Source organism: Ostrinia furnacalis, unplaced genomic scaffold (genome assembly GCF_004193835.3).
Source record: "Ostrinia furnacalis isolate ACB-3 unplaced genomic scaffold, ASM419383v2 OfSCF4162, whole genome shotgun sequence".
In the NCBI taxonomy this organism is placed as follows: Eukaryota; Metazoa; Arthropoda; class Insecta; order Lepidoptera; family Crambidae; genus Ostrinia; species Ostrinia furnacalis.
In genome coordinates, this window is record NW_021134401.1 from 324973 (window position 1) to 346051 (window position 21079).

The 21079-nt window shown below is 37.5% G+C and overlaps 1 protein-coding gene across 1 annotated transcript in view; it reads left to right on the forward strand.

Annotated features, from left to right (window-relative positions):
• Positions 1-21079, forward strand: part of LOC114358995 (Fanconi anemia group J protein homolog) — a 101147-nt gene that overhangs the window by 43025 nt on the left and 37043 nt on the right. The window contains exon 3 of the mRNA XM_028313211.1: positions 12414-12536. Within this exon, the coding sequence (XP_028169012.1) occupies positions 12414-12536 (123 nt within the window). The remainder of the gene's footprint in view (positions 1-12413; positions 12537-21079) is intronic.

Sequence of the window (21079 nt, forward strand, 5' to 3'; positions counted from 1 at the left end):
TAAAAAGTTATGCTTTATGTACTGTAATTTCCATTTTATTATCAAAATCATTTTTTCTTTCTTTATCTATTAAACAGCTGTAACGCCATTCTACCGTCCTTTTCTTTATTAAATGACTTCTACCTGAATATTGTATATCCCTTACGACGCCAGAATCCAGAATACAACGCTGAGAGCGTTTAAACCCCTTACTGTAGCCGTAGTCCCTAATGGGATTGTCTGAGGAGCTCCAAGGCGCTGTAGATACAACTCCTGCCTAGATTTTAACTCCCATTCTCAGCGGGATAAACTATGTTGTACCTTGTACATCCCANGCGGCCGAAACTATTTTCTCCCCAAACCCTCACCGAATTTTCAGTTTTTGGTCTAGTTTTCAAGATTAAAATATATTTGAAGTGATACTAATAATATCATTCCTTTCTCAAAATATGGTTTAGGTCTTACATCGTCACCGATGATGATGATTAATTAATGACAAAAACCTTTGATTATCATAAAAAATGGGAAACGTTTCATATTAGGCGATAAACATTTTTGCCTCAGGCTGAAGTTTTGGATTGAAAACGTAGGTACTTCTGTACTATTATGCAATCTATGATCAAAGTAAAAACGATCTAAAATTCAAAGTGTCAGATTTCAACAAAGAATATTATCATGACGCTGCTAGCGTGGAACTTAGCGTGAAACATTTCAGTTGGGTTTATGAAAATAAAATGAAAAATCACAGCATTTAAAGTTTACATAAACACGTAATTTATTTTCATTTCTGTGCTGTGAAAATTATTCTACACATTTTGATCTAAGACATTCGAAAACGTGAATCAGTAAAAAGTTATCCTTTATGTACTGTAATTTCCATTTTATTATAATTATCAAAAAAATGTTTTCTTTCTTTCTCTATTAAACAGCTGTAGCGCCATTCTACCGTCCTTTTCTTTATTAAATGACTTCTACCTGAATATTGTATATCCCTTACGACGCCAGAATCCAGAATACAACGCTGAGAGCGTTTAAACCCCTTACTGTAGCCGTAGTCCCTAATGGGATTGTCTGAGGAGCTCCAAGGCGCTGTAGATACAACTCCTGCCTAGATTTTAACTCCCATTCTCAGCGGGATAAACTATGTTGTACCTTGTACATCCCATAGCAAATTCAATCAAGTTCGGCTGTAACGCAGTATGGTAACGAGGGATAGTTTGCTTGGACCGGCTTCAGGGAGTAAAGGCGATTTTCTGAGGAAAAATGGACCATAATGGGAAATATGTCAAAACGACAAGTTTATTCTTCAGTTAAAAGATATGTTATGATTGAAAAATCAACCTTATGTAATGTATGTATTTTTACGTCTCACCCTAAGGAACTTCATTTGTGTCAAGATGTAATTTAGGACAAACAGTTTTAGTACCTAATATGACAACTGTTATTTGAAAATAGCGCCTAATAAAAGTACGACAAAAAGTGGCACAGATAAATTCTAAATAGGTAGAGTTCGTCAATATACTCTTTTCGCGTTAGTTCACATTTATTTCCGGAAACATGTTCCGGAAAAGATATACTAAGTATTCGTGAGTCAAAAACCTTTATCATAATATGATAAAGGGAGCAATATACAGGAAAGTAAATAAAAGCCTGTAAAAATACACTCGCGAGCAAAACTATGGAATCACTTACATGAAGTTGTTTCCACGCGAACTTGTGTACTAACGAATTTGTTAGTAACAAAAAAAGTGGCACCATTTTAAAGATTAAACTTTTATCTTTAAATTGATACCAAATTTATTTAAATCACACCAGTATTTAAAAAAAGATATCCCGGCTGATGTGAAGAAGTAACGAAAAAGNTTGAAAATAGCGCCTAATAAAAGTACGACAAAAAGCGGCACAGATAAATTCTAAATAGGTAGAGTTCGTCAATATACTCTTTTCGCGTTTGTTCACATTTATTTCGGGAAACATATTCCGGGAAAGATATACTAAGTATTCGTGAGTCAAAAACCTTTATCATAATATGATAAAGGGAGCAATATACAGGAAAGTAAATAAATGCCTGTAAAAATAGTATTTTTCCCGCAGATTTGTTCTAGATATTATCTTTTATTTACTTTCCTGTACCTGTCCAGTGTCCGCAAGATTTCATCTTGCAAGTGTTTGACTTACTTCCCAGTTTTTTCAATTGAGCTGAAATTTTGCACGCATGAGTAAATCACGTAACAACCCAATATTATGATGACAAAAAGCTGATCTGATGATGGTGCTAGAAGATGGCCATAAGAACTCTGTAATAATAATAAAATGACACAACCCCATCGAGTTTGGGCTCGTTGGATGACGACAAGTATTTCAATCCTATATTTATCCATATTAGAGCATTTTAATAAAAACTTGTTTTTTAAAAATGTTGTTTAAATATTAATTTTATCAAATTCTAGTTCATCTTTGATCCGATCGGCGGCGAAGACAAAGCTCCGAGTGAGGTGGTGATTTGTATGGGCATCATGTTACGCCGNGAAGATGGCCATTAGAACTCTGTAATAATAATAAAATGACACAACCCCATCGAGTTTGGGCTCGTTGGATGACGACAAGTGTTTCAATCCTATATTTATCCATATTAGAGCATTTTACAAAAAACTTGTTTTTTAAAAATGTTGTTTAAATATTAATTTTATCAAATTCTAGTTCATCTTTGATCCGATCGGCGGCGGCGAAGACAAAGCTCCGAATGAGGTGGTGATTTGTATGGGCATCATGTTACGCCGCCTTTGATTCACACGCCTTTCAAACTGCCTAGCTCAGGCTTTGAGCCGCCGCTTGGCAGTCTTTTGTTTTATTTACCGCCAAATTGAGCTGTTTAAGGGCTCTTTTACATTAGACGTTTTGAGCACGACGTCAGTCATGCCGTCATGCGTCGGCAAAACCGCGTAACCAAAATTACCTAGTGTAAATAGACCCGAAACGCGATCGATGGATCTAGAACCTATACCGATATAAATTACCTAGGTACCTATAAGTTATTATTAGAGATTAGACGTTTAGAGCATCATTCATGTGTCGGCAAATCCGCGTGACCAAACTTTCCTAGCGTAAATAGACCCGAAATGGAAGACCTAGAACATTAATTACCTAAGTACCTCAAAGTTATTATTATAACTTAGCTGTAGCTAAGCAAAAGAAGTAAAACAACGCGCTGGCTTCTTCTATAGATTTCCCAAATTCCTTTCAAATGTCTTTGGAAAAATTTGCAGCTAAAATGTACGAGTATACCTATTCACAATGCGCTGTCGTCAGTTCTTAGGAAAGTTGTTTTCTTTTCAACTCATTTGGCATTGCTACCACTTATTAAACTGTTATCAACGACTCGCCAACACATATGTATGAATGCGACCCGCCCGACAGTGGATGCCGACTCAAAGATAGTGTAATGCGATGCCCATACAAATCGGAATTCACTCAAAGCTTTGCGATTTCTCGCCAAAATTCATGTATGATAATAATATATTTTTCAATTGACTTATTTGCCATCACCAGCAATTAAACTGTTATCACTGTAAGGATTCGCCAACACGTATGTAAGACTAGCTTTTGCCCGCGGCTTCACCCGCGTGAAATTCAGTTTGTCACAGATCGTTATAAATTGTAGTCCATATGTTATTCTGGGTTATAAACAATAATACTGCAAAGTTTCATCAAAATCCGTTCAGTAGTTTTTTGCGTGAAAGAGTAACAAACATCCAGACATCCATACAAACTTTCGCATTTATAATATTAGTAGGATGAATGAGACCCGCTCTACATCGGAGGTGCCTCCGTTGCCCAACGAATCAAAGGCGGTGTAATGCGATGCCTATACAAATCGGAATTCACTCAAAGCTTTGTCTTCGACGCCAATCATATCAGATTTAATGGACTAGTTATGCGCTGATCTAAATTATTACGGTTTTTTTTTCAACTGCCGATAAGTAATCGTCAAAGTAAAGCTGCTAAATAAGCCCTAAAAAAGTAATAGTTTAGAGCTTTAGACTTTAGGTTATCAGAGGTGGAATTGTGTAAAGCAATCGTAATCATTTGACAGTTCATAACGTACGATAAAGTCAGTTATACAAAGCGTTTGACAGAATAATCGTACGTTATGAACTGTCAAATGATTACGATTGCTTTACACAATTCCACCTCTGGACATTATCATCGGAAGAATTGGTATGAGTTTCCCTTTAAAACGTTATTTCTTTAGTAGTTTTGGTCCCGTATTTTGAAACTACATTACCTAATTGAGAATGTTACTAGGTATGCAAAATCACTTGAAACCTATGTTACAGTTAAGCTTTTACATATACAAATACATTTGTTTTTATTTCATTAAAAAATACCAAGTAGTTATGATTTTATAGGCATTCAAAGTTCGCTTAAATATCGAGACCCGCCGACGGTCACGTGACCCCGCGTGACGTACATTCACAGTGGCCGCTCACTAGAAAACGGATATAAACATACTTAAATACATTTTTTTTGGAAATACATACTTATTATACATATTAACACCCAGACCCATCACAGAAATTAAAATTGAACCAAACCCAAACTTGATGCGATTGTGTCGTTTTATTGCGAATTACCTTCCAGCTCCATCATCAGACCCTGATTACTATATAGAATTAAAGTACTCATCAATACAAAACTAACGAGCCCAAACTCGATGGATTTAAGTCGTTTTATCATAGAGTTCCTATGGCCACCTTCCAGCTCCATTATCAGATCAGCTCCACGTCTTCATAATATTGCATGGTCATCCAAATCGCATGTGTATGCGAAATTTCAGCTTAATCGGTTGCCCGGAAGTGGGTCTTAATTCAGCTTGCAAGATTCCACCCATACAAATATGAGCCAGTCGTTGTAATATGACGTCACGCGCATTAAATGGCGGGCCGGCCGCCGCCCGCACTTTTAAAATTCAATATCTTGGAAACTAATAATAAGTTTATAGAATTGGTCCGCCAGGAATAATTGTTCTTACATAAAGATTTGTGTCATTTAGAACCTAGAAAGTATTTTTTCGGCACTGTTGATCTAACGGCGAACAATGTATGGAGAACGAACATTGTCCTTTTGCACGCATGAGTAAATCACGTAACAACCCAATATTATAATGACAAAAAGCTGATCTGATGATGGTGCTAGAAGATGGCCATAAGAACTCTGTAATAATAATAAAATGACACAACCCCATCGAGTTTGGGCTCGTTGGATGACGACAAGTATTTCAATCCTATATTTATCCATATTAGAGCATTTTAATAAAAACTTGTTTTTTAAAAATGTTGTTTAAATATTAATTTTATCAAATTCTAGTTCATCTTTGATCCGATCGGCGGCGAAGACAAAGCTCCGAGTGAGGTGGTGATTTGTATGGGCATCATGTTACGCCGCCTTTGATTCACACGCCTTTCAAACTGCCTAGCTCAGGCTTTGAGCCGCCGCTTGGCAGTCTTTTGTTTTATTTACCGCCAAATTGAGCTGTTTAAGGGCTCTTTTACATTAGACGTTTTGAGCACGACGTCAGTCATGCGTCGGCAAAACCGCGTAACCAAAATTACCTATAGACCTGAAACGCGATCGATGGATCTAGAACCTATACCGATATTATTACCTAGGTACCTATAAGTTATTATTAGAGATTAGACGTTTAGAGCATCATTCGTGTGTAAATAGACCCGAAATGGAAGACCTAGAACCTATACTGACATTAATTACCTAAGTACCTCAAAGTTATTATTATAACTTAGCTGTAGTTAAGCAAAAGAAGTAACATAACGCGCTGGCTTCTTCTATAGATTTACTGCCCAAATTCCTTTCAAATGTCTTTGTAAAAATGTAGTTGTAAATAGGCTTAAATTTGCAGCAAAAATGTACGAGTATACCTAGTCAAAATGCGCTGTCGTCAGTTCTTAGGAAAGTTGTTTTCTTTTCAACTAATTTGGCATTGCTACCACTTATTAAACTGTTATCAACGACTCGCCAATACGTATGTATTAATGCGACCCGCCCGACAGTGGATGCCAACTCAAAGATGGAGGAATTCACTCAAAGCTTTGTGATTTCTCGCCCAAATTCATTTATGATAATAATATATTTATCAATCAACTTATTTGGCATCACTAGCAAATAAACTGTTATCACTGTAAGGATTCGCCAACACGTATGTAAGACTAGCTTTTGCCCGCAGCGCGGCTTCACCCGCGTGAAATTTAGTTTGTCACAGATCGTTATAAATTATAGTCCATATGTTATTCTGGGTTAGAAACAATAATACTGCAAAGTTTCATCAGTAGTTTTTTTTGCGTGAAAGAGTAACAAACATCCAGATATCCATACAAACTTTCGCATTTATAATATTAGTAGGATGAATGAGACCCGCTCTACATCGGAGGTGCCTCCGTTGCCCAACGAATCAAAGGCGGTGTAATGCGATGCCCATACAAATCGGAATTCACAAAGCTTTGTCTTCGACGCCAATCATATCAGATTTAATGGACCAGTGATGCGCTGATCTAAATTATTACGGTTTTTTTTTCAATTGCCGATAAGTAATCGTCAAAGTAAAGCTGCTAAATAAGCCCTAAAAAGTAATAGTTTAGAGCTTTTAGGTTATCAGGACATTATCATCGGGAGACTTGGTATGAGTTTCCCTTAAAAACGTTATTTCTTTAGTAGTTTTGGTCCCGTATTTTGAAACTACATTACTAATTGTAAATGTATGAAACTTCGATCAACAACGTATGAAACTTCAAAGAATCAAGCCTTGAGTATAAGTTATGCTCAATTTTGTGAGTCGTTTCATAATCCGATTAGTGTGTTTTATAAGTTGATAGAGATTATTTTGTAGACTGTGAACTTTAATATATTTGCCATAAAAGATTCTACCTACCTTCTTCGCTACCAACCAAGTAAAACAATTTGTGGAATTTTTCTTCAACAAAATGTCACTGGGTCGTTCCAATTTTATCTTCGTCTCAATGTAATTTTGAGTCGCATTCAGTTTGTACGAATCACGCAAAATAAACGCGCCTTGAGATCATCTTTTCTCTGACTCTTAGGTATTCTTTTCTTCGTTATTGTGAAGAATCTTGGTCATTATGTGAAATGGAATAAAATACGCAATGGCTCTTGGCAATTTATTGAAGTGGTTTACATTTTATTTAACATTTATGTAGGTTTATATTTTAAAATACTTCAGTTGTCTATATTATGTTCTTTCTATATTTTTCAAAATTATAAATTGGAATATCAAACGGTAGTAAAGGTTAAGTTCTGTGTACCACACAATGTTTTACCTTCCCTTTTATACAAGAGGACCTTTTAAATAGTCAAACTACTGGGAATCGAACGTATAACCCTAGTAGGTAGTTAACCTAGTCTTATCATAGTTAGAAACTTGCAACAGTCGTAAAGTTCACTGAAAAGAACGTGAAAATAATGTCGAGAATTCATTTCTAAGAGTGCATGCTGAACTCAAAGGAAAATTCATTACATTTTTAATCTTACTCCTTAACACAAATATACCGTCGTATTTTTCATCATTCTATTTTTCTCCTAGTTCGTCACATCATAAAAGGCACTAAACGTGAAAAACCACAATTTTCATTTAGTACGTTTTAATTTTGAAGAGTGAAAAGCAGACGCGCATTCGGCAGCTCTTCATGCCCGCTAAGCCCCGTCTAATGGAAACGACAAGACTAATGTAACAACTGGAAACATTTCGTTGGACGGATCTAACAAAGCATTCATTTTCTGATGGCGGTAATCTCGCCGAAGGGCGGCATTGTTCGTGATTTTCTCTGCGGGTTTTTTTCGCATTTTCTTCTCGAAAAGAATAAAAATACTGAACAGTATTGTCGACGCCGACGCTCGCGCCGCGTTCGCGCAAAAAGGACCCCTGGATGACAACGAAATGACGGGAGAGTCCGCGGGTGGGCCCCGGCGACCCCCCTCTTGTAAAAATGTCGCTGGGAGGGGCGGCGTGCCTACGACAAGACGGCATTTTTACACACCGCCGCTGAACCGACAAATCCTATACACCGAATCGGGATCGACACGAATTGGACCGTGGCCCGTCGGCTTACAAGCCACTATCGTCCGGCAATCTGCGCCTTGACTTTTTAAAACAGAGAGCTGTTTGCGATAAATCGATAAGTATATACGTACGCGACAAGAGCAGAGGGTAACAAATTGCACAGATTTTACAGTTCTTTTGTGTTGACAGGCCCGGGGTGGGGGGCGTTTAGCGGTTTCCGACGGCTGTTTTCGGAAATATGAATTTTTGGTTTGTAATTCACTAGTAGGTAGTTAACCTAGTCTTATCATAGTTAGAAACTTGCAACAGTCGTAAAGTTCACTGAAAAGAACGTGAAAATAATGTCGAGAATTCATTTCTAAGAGTGCATGCTGAACTCAAAGGAAAATTCATTACATTTTTAATCTTACTCCTTAACACAAATATACCGTCGTATTTTTCATCATTCTATTTTTCTCCTAGTTCGTCACATCATAAAAGGCACTAAACGTGAAAAACCACAATTTTCATTTAGTACGTTTTAATTTTGAAGAGTGAAAAGCAGACGCGCATTCGGCAGCTCTTCATGCCCGCTAAGCCCCGTCTAATGGAAACGACAAGACTAATGTAACAACTGGAAACATTTCGTTGGACGGATCTAACAAAGCATTCATTTTCTGATGGCGGTAATCTCGCCGAAGGGCGGCATTGTTCGTGATTTTCTCTGCGGGTTTTTTTCGCATTTTCTTCTCGAAAAGAATAAAAATACTGAACAGTATTGTCGACGCCGACGCTCGCGCCGCGTTCGCGCAAAAAGGACCCCTGGATGACAACGAAATGACGGGAGAGTCCGCGGGTGGGCCCCGGCGACCCCCCTCTTGTAAAAATGTCGCTGGGAGGGGCGGCGTGCCTACGACAAGACGGCATTTTTACACACCGCCGCTGAACCGACAAATCCTATACACCGAATCGGGATCGACACGAATTGGACCGTGGCCCGTCGGCTTACAAGCCACTATCGTCCGGCAATCTGCGCCTTGACTTTTTAAAACAGAGAGCTGTTTGCGATAAATCGATAAGTATATACGTACGCGACAAGAGCAGAGGGTAACAAATTGCACAGATTTTACAGTTCTTTTGTGTTGACAGGCCCGGGGTGGGGGGCGTTTAGCGGTTTCCGACGGCTGTTTTCGGAAATATGAATTTTTGGTTTGTAATTCAAAACTTTGACCCCAATTAGGCATGATTGGGCGAAAGCGGAGTTTCCAAATTTTACAGGGACATTTTCAGCTTTATCAATTAAGTTACAAGTGGTGAACTGTTACTGTAAAGCAATATCTATTCATTAAACTTTCTTTACTTGTTCCTATTTTTTTTAATGATGGTCTACAAAGTCTGAATGCCATGGTTGGCATTCTTTTAGTTTGGTGCAAGCACAAATGTATGTTTTACAAGAATGTACTATATAACTGTATTTTTTTTTCTATTTGAAGTTTGACGGCTGTAGCAATATTATTATAATCCATTTGCGCCTTATTTTCGAATAATCTGTATTCGTAACGGTATTTTCTAGTAACCCATGTATACTGGTTAATATATACTTGCACAATTTAAGTTTTTGCATAGGCATACTAAATGCCTATGAGTGCGAGTAATGCCTTACTTTTATTTATTACTATAATATTTGGTATGTCAAAAAGTTTTATTGGTAGTTGCACATTCGTCTCTATTTGCACCTCATGTAGGACTTTTATAAATAAGTAAAGCCCTAAAACGGTCCTAAAGCGTTCATTCTTAGTTCTCGTCCCGTTCAAGGTGGAACAGTCCCCGAATGCGGTCCCTTCTCGGAAGTGATCGCGCGTTCTGCGGGTAATTGGTCAATTTGCGACGTGAAGACGTTTAAATTAAGCCAATTGCACGCTCAGCCATCCCGCAGGAATGCACCGGAATGAATTCGCAACTTTAAGAATCTACATTTAAAGGCGTGTTGGCTAACTGACTGTAGCACGGGATGTCTAGCGTCGACATAAATGTAGAGACACACACTGAAATGTATTTTCACATACGAATTTGTCGGCCGTTTGGTGTAGTGGTGGTAGTCGTTCAGAACGGACTACTATGCCGACAGGTCCCGGGTTCGATTCCCGGCCGGGCAGAAATTGAAATGATGAATTTTAATTTCTGTGACGGGTCTGGGTGTTACTATGTATAATATGTATGTATTTAAAAAAAAAGTATATAAGTAGTATATCCGTTAAGCTAGCACCCATAACACAAGCATATTAATTGCTTACTTTGGGGCTAGATGGCGCTGTGTGAGATTGTCCAAAGATATTTATTTATTAAAAAAATCAAAAAAAAATCAAATTTGTAGAAACAGAGCAGTGACCTTAAGAATTGTGATATTTAGCATTCACCTATGCATTCAAGGATAAATTCAACTGCCTCTGCTGAACTGGAAATTAGAATAAATATAGGGTGCATCGCGAAAGTTGAGGCGAACACATACTCACCATAACACAAATCAGTCAGATTACGCAAAATGTCTGCTTATCATAGCAAATCTTTGCTTATGTTGATGGCCTCAACTCTTGTTGGGCCACCTATACTTACATAGATGTAGTGCTTTTAATGATGTTTTATTCTTAAAAAACTTACTGATATAATTCTTTTGACAGTGCAAAGAGGACAAAGGCTCGCCCAGCAGAACGCAGAGAGGATCACGGAGCTGAAGTCCTTCGACGGCGCCGTGGACTACGTGGCCAGCATTCCCAACGTCAATTTCAGCAAGTCTGTGTTTGGTAAGTCACCTTTAATACCCACAAATAAGTATCTTGATGAACGCTAACTTTGTTTGTCTGCTTCGCAGCTTGAATTTCGGCCTGTCTCACTTTACCGCGCGCTGTAAAGTCTTTCTGTGACAGGGATAAAAACGATAATATGTATCGCATTTGCTTACATTTTCTCAGCCCATAAATGTTTGTCCAAGACTCTGCTTACAGAGAGTGGGACTCAACAATGATTAATCGAAAGATTCCCGTGTACCAAAATATTGACACACTCTTATCAGAACAATATAAGTAGAGTCGTAATCATTTTGATCGTCCGATCCTCTACATGTAATTTAATTTAAAATGAAGCCGGTAGCTCAACGGTTATACAATTCCGTCATAACATAATAGAGCCCAGAGATCACTGCANGAACTTTGACCCCAATTAGGGATGATTGGGCGAACGCGGAGTTTCCAAAATTTACGGGGACATTTTCAGCTTTATCAATTAAGTTACAAGTGGTGAACTGTTACTGTAAAGCAATATCTATTCATTAAACTTTCTTTACTTATTCCTATTTTTTTTAATTGATGGTCTACATGCCATATCTGAATGCCATGGTGGGAATTCTTTTAGTTTGGTGCAAGCACAATTGTATTTTTTAAAAGAATCTACTAACTCTACATTTTTTTCTATTTGAAGTTTGACGGCTGTAGCAATATAATTATAATCCATTTGCGCCTTATTTTCGAATAATCTGTATTCGTCACGTTATTTTCTAGTACCACTAATATACTTGCATAATTTAAGTTTAGTATGCCTATGCGTGCGAGTAATACTCAAGTACTTTCTTCTTATTTATTGCTATATCTGGTATGTCAAAAAGTTTTATTGGTAGTTACACATTCGTCTCTATCAGCACCTCATGTATGACTTTTATAAATAAGTAAAGCCCTAAAACGGCCCTAAAGCATTCATTCTTAGTTCTCGTCCCGTTCAAGGTGGAACAGTCCCCGAATGCGGTCCCTTCTCGGAAGTGATCGCGCGTTCTGCGGGTAATTGGTCAATTTGCGACGTGAAGACGTTTAAATTAAGCCAATTGCACGCTCAGCCATCCCGCAGGAATGCACCGGAATGAATTCGCAACTTTAAGAATCTACATTTAAAGGCGTGTTGGCAAACTGACTCTAGAATCACACAGGATGTCTAGTGTCGACATAAATGTAGAGACAAACACTGAAATGTATTTGTACATGCTTACTAGTTTGTAGAAATAGAGCAATGACCTCAAGAATTGTGACATTTATGACACCTATGCATTTAAGGATAAATTCTACCGCCACTGCTGAACTGGAAATTAGAATAAATATTTGGCACTGCTCTATAGGGCGCATCGCGAAAGTTGAGGCGAACACATACTCACCGTAACACAAATCAGTCAGAATACGCAAAATGTCTGCTTATCGTAGCAAATCTTTGCTTATGTTGATAGCCTCAACTCTTGTTGGGCCACCTATACTTACATCTAGATGTATTTGCTTGTAATGTTTTATTCTTAAAAAACTTACTGATATAATTTTAATTCTTTTGACAGTGCAAAGAGGACAAAGACTCGCCCAGCAGAACGCAGAACGGATCACGGAGCTGAAGTCCTTCGACGGCGCCGTGGACTACGTGGCCAGCATTCCCAACGTCAACTTCAGCAAGTCTGTGTTTGGTAAGTCACCTTTAATACCCACAAATAAGTATCTTGTATCTACGAGATATAATGAACGATAGCTTTGTTTGTCTGCTTCGCAGCGTGAATTTCAGCCTGTCTCACTTTACCGCGCGCGGTAAAGTCTTTCTGTGACAGGGATAAAAACGATAATATGTATCGCATTTGCTTACATTTTCTCAGCCCATAAATGTTTGTCCAAGACTCTGCTTACAGAGAGTGGGACTCAACAATGATTAATCGAAAGATTCCCGTGTACCAAAATATTGACACACTCTTATCAGAACAATATAAGTAGAGTCGTAATCATTTTGATCGTCCGATCCTCTACATGTAATTTAATTTAAAATGAAGCCGGTAGCTCAACGGTTATACAATTCCGTCATAACATAATAGAGCCCAGAAATCACTGCAACCGAATCCAATACAATCGATGCGCGCGCGCACCTCGCTCCAATGCGCCATCATATTCAAATTATCAGATCTGTCGATCAACGCGCTCACAAAACTGCCGCCTTTATGCAGCAGTCGGTAAAATTAGACGTATTACAAGCGTTCGCTATTGTCTGTGCCTGCGTTCGCGCATCTGCCCCGTACTCGATTGTATGGAAGCGGAATTAGATTTCGTGCGCTGATGATTTTTTGTACGGGATGGGTGCTGTCGAGTGTATGTGTCGAAATGAGGTATTATGCTGCACAAAAGTATTGAAAGGAACAACATTGGGTGTGTTTTTGTACACGTTGTACAATTTATAAACAAAGGAAACGTCATGACTTTGTATTGGTATTAACAAAGTTTCATCTGTGGTATTAATTTATTTATGGTTTTGTGCTAGTTAGCTTTTTGTACGATATCCTACTTAGAACTAGATATTGTTGCTTAAGACTTCTACATCTACGTTCATAATTATTTTATTTTATTGTATTCGGAAAACAAACAGCTTACAAATAACTAAAAATAATACTAAAATTATTGTACAATCGAGTAATATTTGTTTAAAAATCTATTCATATTAGCTAAACTTTAAACTTTTCTTTTTGTTTCAGTTACTTTAATTTTGTGTGTCTTGTAGATTTCGTCCTTAACAGTACTCGAGTTAAATAAAGTTCAGTTGTATAGAACAACCTTTTTAATAAACTGGGCGAAATATTTATTTAACCTTCGGCGCTACATTCTTGGAACTCTAGTACTTGAAATTTTCTTGGTGATATTCGTGTTCTATAAATACTGGGGATTATAACTTAGGAAGTATTGTTTATTAGTATTACACATTTTCTTCGCCGTTGCACAGAAATAAATATTTTTGAGTTATGTAAGGGTAGGTTGCAGCATTTTACTTTAACTTTGAAAAACGTCAAGAATCTATCAAACTCCAAACAAAAAGCACCGGGTATCGTCATAGTTACCGTTAAAGTTAGGTGGTGCAACTCAGCCTAAGAAGGCAAGTATTGTAAAAAAATATTATTTTGTTTGGAAAGAAGTAAAAGTACGGTGATTTTTCTAGAGAGCGTAAAAAAATATTCTTTCTTTTCTTGTTTCTTCTAACTTTTCATTTTGTTTATTTACTAAACAGTGAATAATCTAGGACTTGGTAAAAAGTTCGCAACACGTCTTTGTTACAATTTGAATAAGGTTGTGTTGTCAACTTTTTTGCCACTTCGAGTGTCAACTATTTGTCGCTGTACAATTTCAAGTTACCACTATGGTATAGTAAAGACCCGTGACGTCACCACCATGGGTACGGTGACGCAGCAAGACGTAAGCTTCGGGCCTAGGCGTGCCTGTGTGGACCGGCCAATCGTCACCTCTCGTGTGAACAGTGGGCGGGGTCTCACACCCGCGCGTCAACCACGATCGATCCCTGAGACGGGACTTGTTTTTCTTTTTTCTTTTCTTTTTTTCCGTTCTGGATTTGAAACTTTGAGTAACTGCTCGGTGAGTGATTTGACAGACAGACGTACCTTAAGGCTGGGTAGCAACTTTGTTTTTGTAGCAATTTTGTCTTTCTTTCTACTTCCTTGAACACTAAGTACGAATAAAAAAACTTGGGTTTCTTCAGTAATAAATAGGCGTCAAAAAAGTGGCAAAGTAAGAAATTAAGCCTTACGAAGTCGCAGGCACAGCTTATACAATTTATTTTTTGAAAGACCTACATATTTTAGTAGACATTAATAATTTTTTTCCTAAGTAATGCCAGCCTCTTAATGATAAAATCGATCAACTTAGATTGAACATCTTAAAAGATTGGGAAAAGCAAGATGTATTTCTTTTTTCTTTTCCTTCGAGAAAATTTTAGGCTTGCTCTACTTACTTTCACATCTCTCGAATAAAATTCGATTTACTCAATCTTGAGGTTGTCCTTTTTACCTCAAATAAGTGCTCCTGGTCGACCGAGTTATTTGTTAGCGGTCACTGTAACAGAATGTTAGTGAGATTATTTTTAGTGGCTTCTTTAAAAGAACNAAAGGAACTTACTCCACCAATGTTGTCTTTGAAGAAATAAAAAATCTTTGACATTGTTGGTCTATTCAAATAAATATTCACTTGATTTGCTATTTATGCTTCTAGAAATTGAAAATTACTAAAAAAAATTATTTCACAAACATTTACTAATAAAAACCTTTACAATGTTTCATTGTAGCCCTGACTCCCGAGCTAGAAAAAATCTGTGTTTTAGAAGCCAGTATAGATAAGTAAGGTGGTTTTTTGTCACTTTAACACACTAAAGCGATTGTAAACATTAACCAAAGTTTTATAATTTATGGAACAACATTATCAAGAAACTCTCTCGTTATAAAAAGTAGCGGGAGTAGTAGAAACTTCGTCGACTAGCGAAAATTAGCCAAGTTGGAAGCCCCAACTAGTGGCACTGGGATAAGAAACTTGAACGAACTTACCTCGAGTGCTAGAACTTTGTTAGTTCTTTTAGTTATATAATGTATGTTTATTATATTCATCGAACGCGTAATCAATCTTAAAGATATTATTCTATTTCCTTAATGCCTAAGCACTTAAATTCAATTTTAAAGACTAATATAAGTAATTATTCTAAATAGAGTACTGGAGTTTTTACAAATAAAAAATAAAATGCATTTATTTCAGACCATAAAATCGAATATAATGCTAATGACATATTATGGATTTCTTCTTTCATCCCCTTTAAAAATAGGGACATTCGTTTTAAACACCAGCTTAAAATGTAATTTTCATGCTAAATGTCGCTGTAGAGTTTTTTTTTTGTGTTCAACGTGCGTGTACCTTTTATTAGTTAGGGAGTCAATGTGTACAAAACGGAAACATAATATTTAGCAGTAGTTTTACATGCAAAATATCATGTCAGAGGATTGCGTTACTGTTTTTTTTTTTCTATATAAAAATCCCAATGCAAAATGCCTCAAATAATATTCGGCAAAGTTCCACAAAAATCCAAAAGCACTTTGGCCGTACCCTTTTAATTCCGTACCCATATCCAGGTATAATCACGCGGAGGGAATGCAAACACAAAAAGTGAAAACGTGACATTTCCTTCTACATTTAGGCACCTAAACCGTTTGCAAACAGCATTGAGCGGGACACGAGTAAATGAAGGGGGCAGGGGGCTAAACAAAAGGTGCGAGCCACCCNAATTATTCTAAATAGAGTACTGGAGTTTTTAAAAATAAAAAATAAAATGCATTTATTTCAGACCATAAAATCGAATAAAATGCTAATGACGTATTATGGATTTCTTCTATCATCCCCTTTAAAAATAGGGACATTCGTTTTAAACACCAGCTTAAAATGTAATTTTCATGCTAAATGTCGCTGTCGGGTTTTTTTTTTGTGTTCAACGTGCGTGTACCTTTTATTAGTTAAAGAGTCGAAAACATAATTCACAAGTAGCTTTTTCATGCAAAATATCATGTCAGAGGATTGCGTTACTGTTTTTTTTTTTTTCTATATTAAAATCCCAATGCAAAATGCCTCAAATAATATTCGGCAAAGTTCCACAAAAATCCAAAAGCACTTTGGCCGTACCCTTTTAATTCCGTACCCATATCCAGGTATAATCACGCGGAGGGAATGCAAACACAAAAAGTGAAAACGTGACATTTCCCTGTACATTTAGGCACCTAAACCGTTTGCAAACAGCATTGAGCGGGACACGAGTAAATGAAGGGGGCAGGGGGCTAAACAAAAGGTGCGAGCCACCCGCTGCCCCCTTGGGCTGGGGAGGTTGGGAGGTATGATGACCATGAGGACAAATATCCTCAGGGATAAATTCAAATTATACTGCATTAGCGTAGCTTTTACCCATGAAGTGTTGTGAATGCTTATACCAAAACGTTTGTTTTTATTTGTATAGAGAACAATAGTGTCTAGACAAACCTAAAGAGGATTTAGGACGCTATTTGGATCAAATATGTAATTGCTCAATAATGAATAATAAATAAATAAATAAATTAAATGACGGTATAAGGAAGAGACTATGAAACAATAATTGTACATTGATCGTGATTGATAACTAAGTCTTAACGACTTGATAGATATTGATGTGCGAAGAATGATCAAACTTAATAATAGATACCGTGTATAAGTACACCCTGTCTTGTATTATTCTACAAAAGTGAATTGATTTTAAGAAACACTCAACACACGTGGTCGATGCAATCATTTTCTGATGGTTTGACAAAACGTAATAAGAAAATGCGTGCTGATTGAAATGGAAAACTATCTAGGGTAGTTCCTATACACCAGCTTAAAGATTGCTACTATTGTGCATCGCTTTGTCCGTAAACTTTAAAAAACATTGCTCTCCCTACCGCCAGGGTGGTTGTGCTTTTTCGTAGCGCGTGTCACTTGTGCGGCGGGGCGCGGGCGCGGCGGCCGACACTGCGGGCGTCGGGATCCGGCGTCCGGGCGCCGCGTTGCCATGGCGACGACACCGCGACACCCGCCATCGCCACCCCCTCCCGACCCGCCGCGACCCACACCCCGCGCGCCCGACCGCGCCAATATCACCCCTAAAACAAACACAATACGAACCACGATGCTCACTTATATACCACACCAGACCCCAACACATAGGGGTCGACTACATAAGACGGTACGGTCAGGCGATGTAAATAACGCGAGATAACTTCGAGAGGGTCTAATGGAATAGGGAATCGTGTTTTGGAAAGTACCCCGGAGAGAATGTTCTGGGTTGTTAGATGGAAGGGCTCGGCTTCCATCCATGTTAAGTGAAAGTCGATATGGGGATTGGGCTCGCCAAATTTGATTATTCAAAAGCTCGTTTAATAGTGCCTAATTGGCAAAGAGCGGACGCAACAAAATTTAACTCATCGCTAATCATATATTCAAACCTTCCCTTGAGCTTTAAGCATATTTAATTTTAATCTGATTATTCTAAATCGACTCGTACAAGGTTTGAAACTCGTCACATTCACCCTACTTTAATTTATTTAGAGAGGAATCATCATTACTATTTCATACTCTACCTATCATCCTTAAATTTTTTGAAAGAAAGAAAGAAAGAAAATAATTTTATTTTGACAACAACAGATTCAGGGAACAAAGACATACATAAAAAAGAAAAAAAATTACTTAGTTGCCAAAAAAGGTCACCCACTCAGTAATATCTTGACAGTGTGACTGCCAAGACACTGATTTTCAGTGGGTGCCTTTTTGCAGCGCTATTTAACAAAAACAGAAAGAAGAGTAAAAAATAATAATAAAAACCATAAATTAATAATTATAAAAGGTGTGAATGTCTCGGCTGACAAGCTTGAGGTGCAGGGTCCAAATAAGAAGGCCAGGGTGTAGCAAAAAGTGTACTTTTACTTCGCAGTACCAGNGAGTCTTCAACCTAAACACTTTGGCATCTTAATAAAGTAGCAATAGGTAGTAGCAATGTATGGAACTTTCTCTAGAAGGACAAATCGTGGATAAAGTCAGATTTCATTATTAATTTTGCCGTTAGGAACTTGGCCAGCCTCCCTAGACAAAATATTATTTTTGACAGTTTTAATTTCGAAATAGCTTCGCTTCGTATTATTGTATTCAAGTTATTGCAACACTCCATAATCCCAACTAATATTATAAATGCGAAAGTAACTCTGTCTGTCTGTCTGTCTGTCTGTCTGTCTGTCTGTCTGTTACGCTTTCCCGCTTAAACCTCGCAACCGATTTTGATGAAATTTGGCATAGAGATAGTTTGAGTCCCGGGAAAGAACATAGGATAGTTTTTATCCCGGTTTTTGAAACAGGGACGCGCGCGATAAAGTTTTTCTGTGACAGACAAAATTCCACGCGGGCGAAGCCGCGGGCGGAAAGCTAGTGAAAATATAAACATACCTGGATATCGTCAGGCGAGGTGGCATCGAACTCCACACCGGGCGTGAACATGATCTCCCAGTGAAATAAAGCCCCGTGCACACTAAACGTGTAGGTCCCGCTCGCGTTCCGTCGCAGCGTCTGCGTCGGACGCACTTTCACGGCTATTTTGCGCTTTATGTATCCCATGCCTGCAATTAAAAAAAAACTATTTTTATTTTAATTTTCCAGTTTTTTTTTTTTTCAAAAGAAATACTTAGCTGAATGTCAGAAAATTGCTGCGATATTTCGTGTAAGTCTTTCGCCGCGTCCGCTTTAATTTTATGCTCTCTTTCTTTTTTTTTCTAACATTGACATTCTCATACAGATAGTTCTATTGTTTTATCTGTAACTCTGATGTTTTCACACACCCACAATAGTCGCGGGAGTGTACCAGTATCATTGGTGATAAAAAGATACTGGTATTGTTTTTTCTGTGACTCTGACGTTTTCACAAACGCACGTGTTATGCCGGCTGAGTCATTGCTCCATAGATACAACAGGCGTCACCGGCCATAACAACATCAAGTCATTAACTAAATATCCTTGTTAAACTGCTTTTATAGTCCATACAAAGTTTTGTAAATTGATTACAAATTATGAATCTCACGCGGGTACAGAGTTGAATTATTAGAATGCTCTACATTTCTCGTGTGTGAATTATTACTATCTAAATTATATTATTATTTTTTACAAAAAGACACTTTATGATATCTTATACAGTAAAATATCTTACCTAAATACTCAAGATAGGCTTCAAAGTTGTCTTCGCTGATCATCACATAACTTTTTCCCATGTAATCTTCCATCGTTGTCATTGTTTCGTTCGTTCGACTTTAACGACAGTCGTTGACTGGACAGTATTGATACAATGTTATCAGTAGATAATGACTTATCAGTTTAGTTTCGATTCACGAATCATAGTAAATGTTAATCAGCAAGAGGGATAACTTCCTATATTCTTTGTAGGTATGCGTATTTGTTAGATCGATTGATGTTACAAGCGTAACAAAGATGCGTGCCTTTGATATGATTTTCTATAATATGATAAAGCAGCTATCTACAGGGTGTGGCGTTAATAGTGGTCCAAAGCATAGGAGTCGATACACTGTACACTGCGGTACCACATACCAGTATTGAAAAAAAAGAATTGTCAAGACTGGTAAAAAAAATGGTACCTTGCGTTACTGGTTATAATTTCCAAAGATATGATTTTCTATAATATAATAAAGCAGCTATCTATGTGTATGTATTTCTAATAAGTTTTTTCTATAACCTAAAACTTACAAGAACGAATGACCTCACGAATGAATGGGTGTAATAAAGACTACACACGGAACGTAGTACGTTTCACTATTTTGTAGTGTTTGGTGTATGAGTGAAAGACTATATTGTGAAGCGACTTGAGTTTATTCAGTATTATGAAATACATTACATTCAGTACAACCAATGTAAGACGATGANAGAAGGGCTCGGCTTCCATGTTAAGTGAAAGTCGATATGGGGATTGGGCTCGCCAAATTTGATTATTCAAACGCTCGTTTAATAGTGCCTAATTGGCAAAGAGCGGACGCAACAGAATTTAACTCATCTCTAATCATATATTCAAACCTTCCCTCGAGCTTTAAGCATATTTAATTTTAATCTGATTATTCTAAATCGACTCGTACAAGGTTTGAAACTCGTCACATTCACCCCACTTTAATTTATTTAGAGAGGAATCATCATTACTATTTCATACTCTACCTATCATCCTTAAACGAGTATCTGTTACTATTCCTAATTAGTGTGTATTATAAATCTTGCCCGTTCATCATAGCTGCCCCAAGGACCTCAGCTGTTAGCCCTTAACATTCATTTCGTCTCATGAAATTAACATAGAAGGCACGGTAAACATTAATGTCCTCTATCGACCGATATAGATTAAGCCCCGGATGTCGGAAGGCAATAGCTTAGCAGGAATACTGGATCTGAGCTCTCAGTCAAATAGATCCCAATAAGGAAAGGAAGGAAGGGCATAAAGATAGAAGTGACTCATTTCACAAATTACACTTAAATTCTAGCAATTTTCTAATATTGCCGTTTATACTCGAGTATATAATTCTAGTAGATAATTGGATAATAAGTAGATTGGTTTACTATTCCCTTTAATCAAAAAAGTATTTTTTTTTCAAATCCTACTACTTTG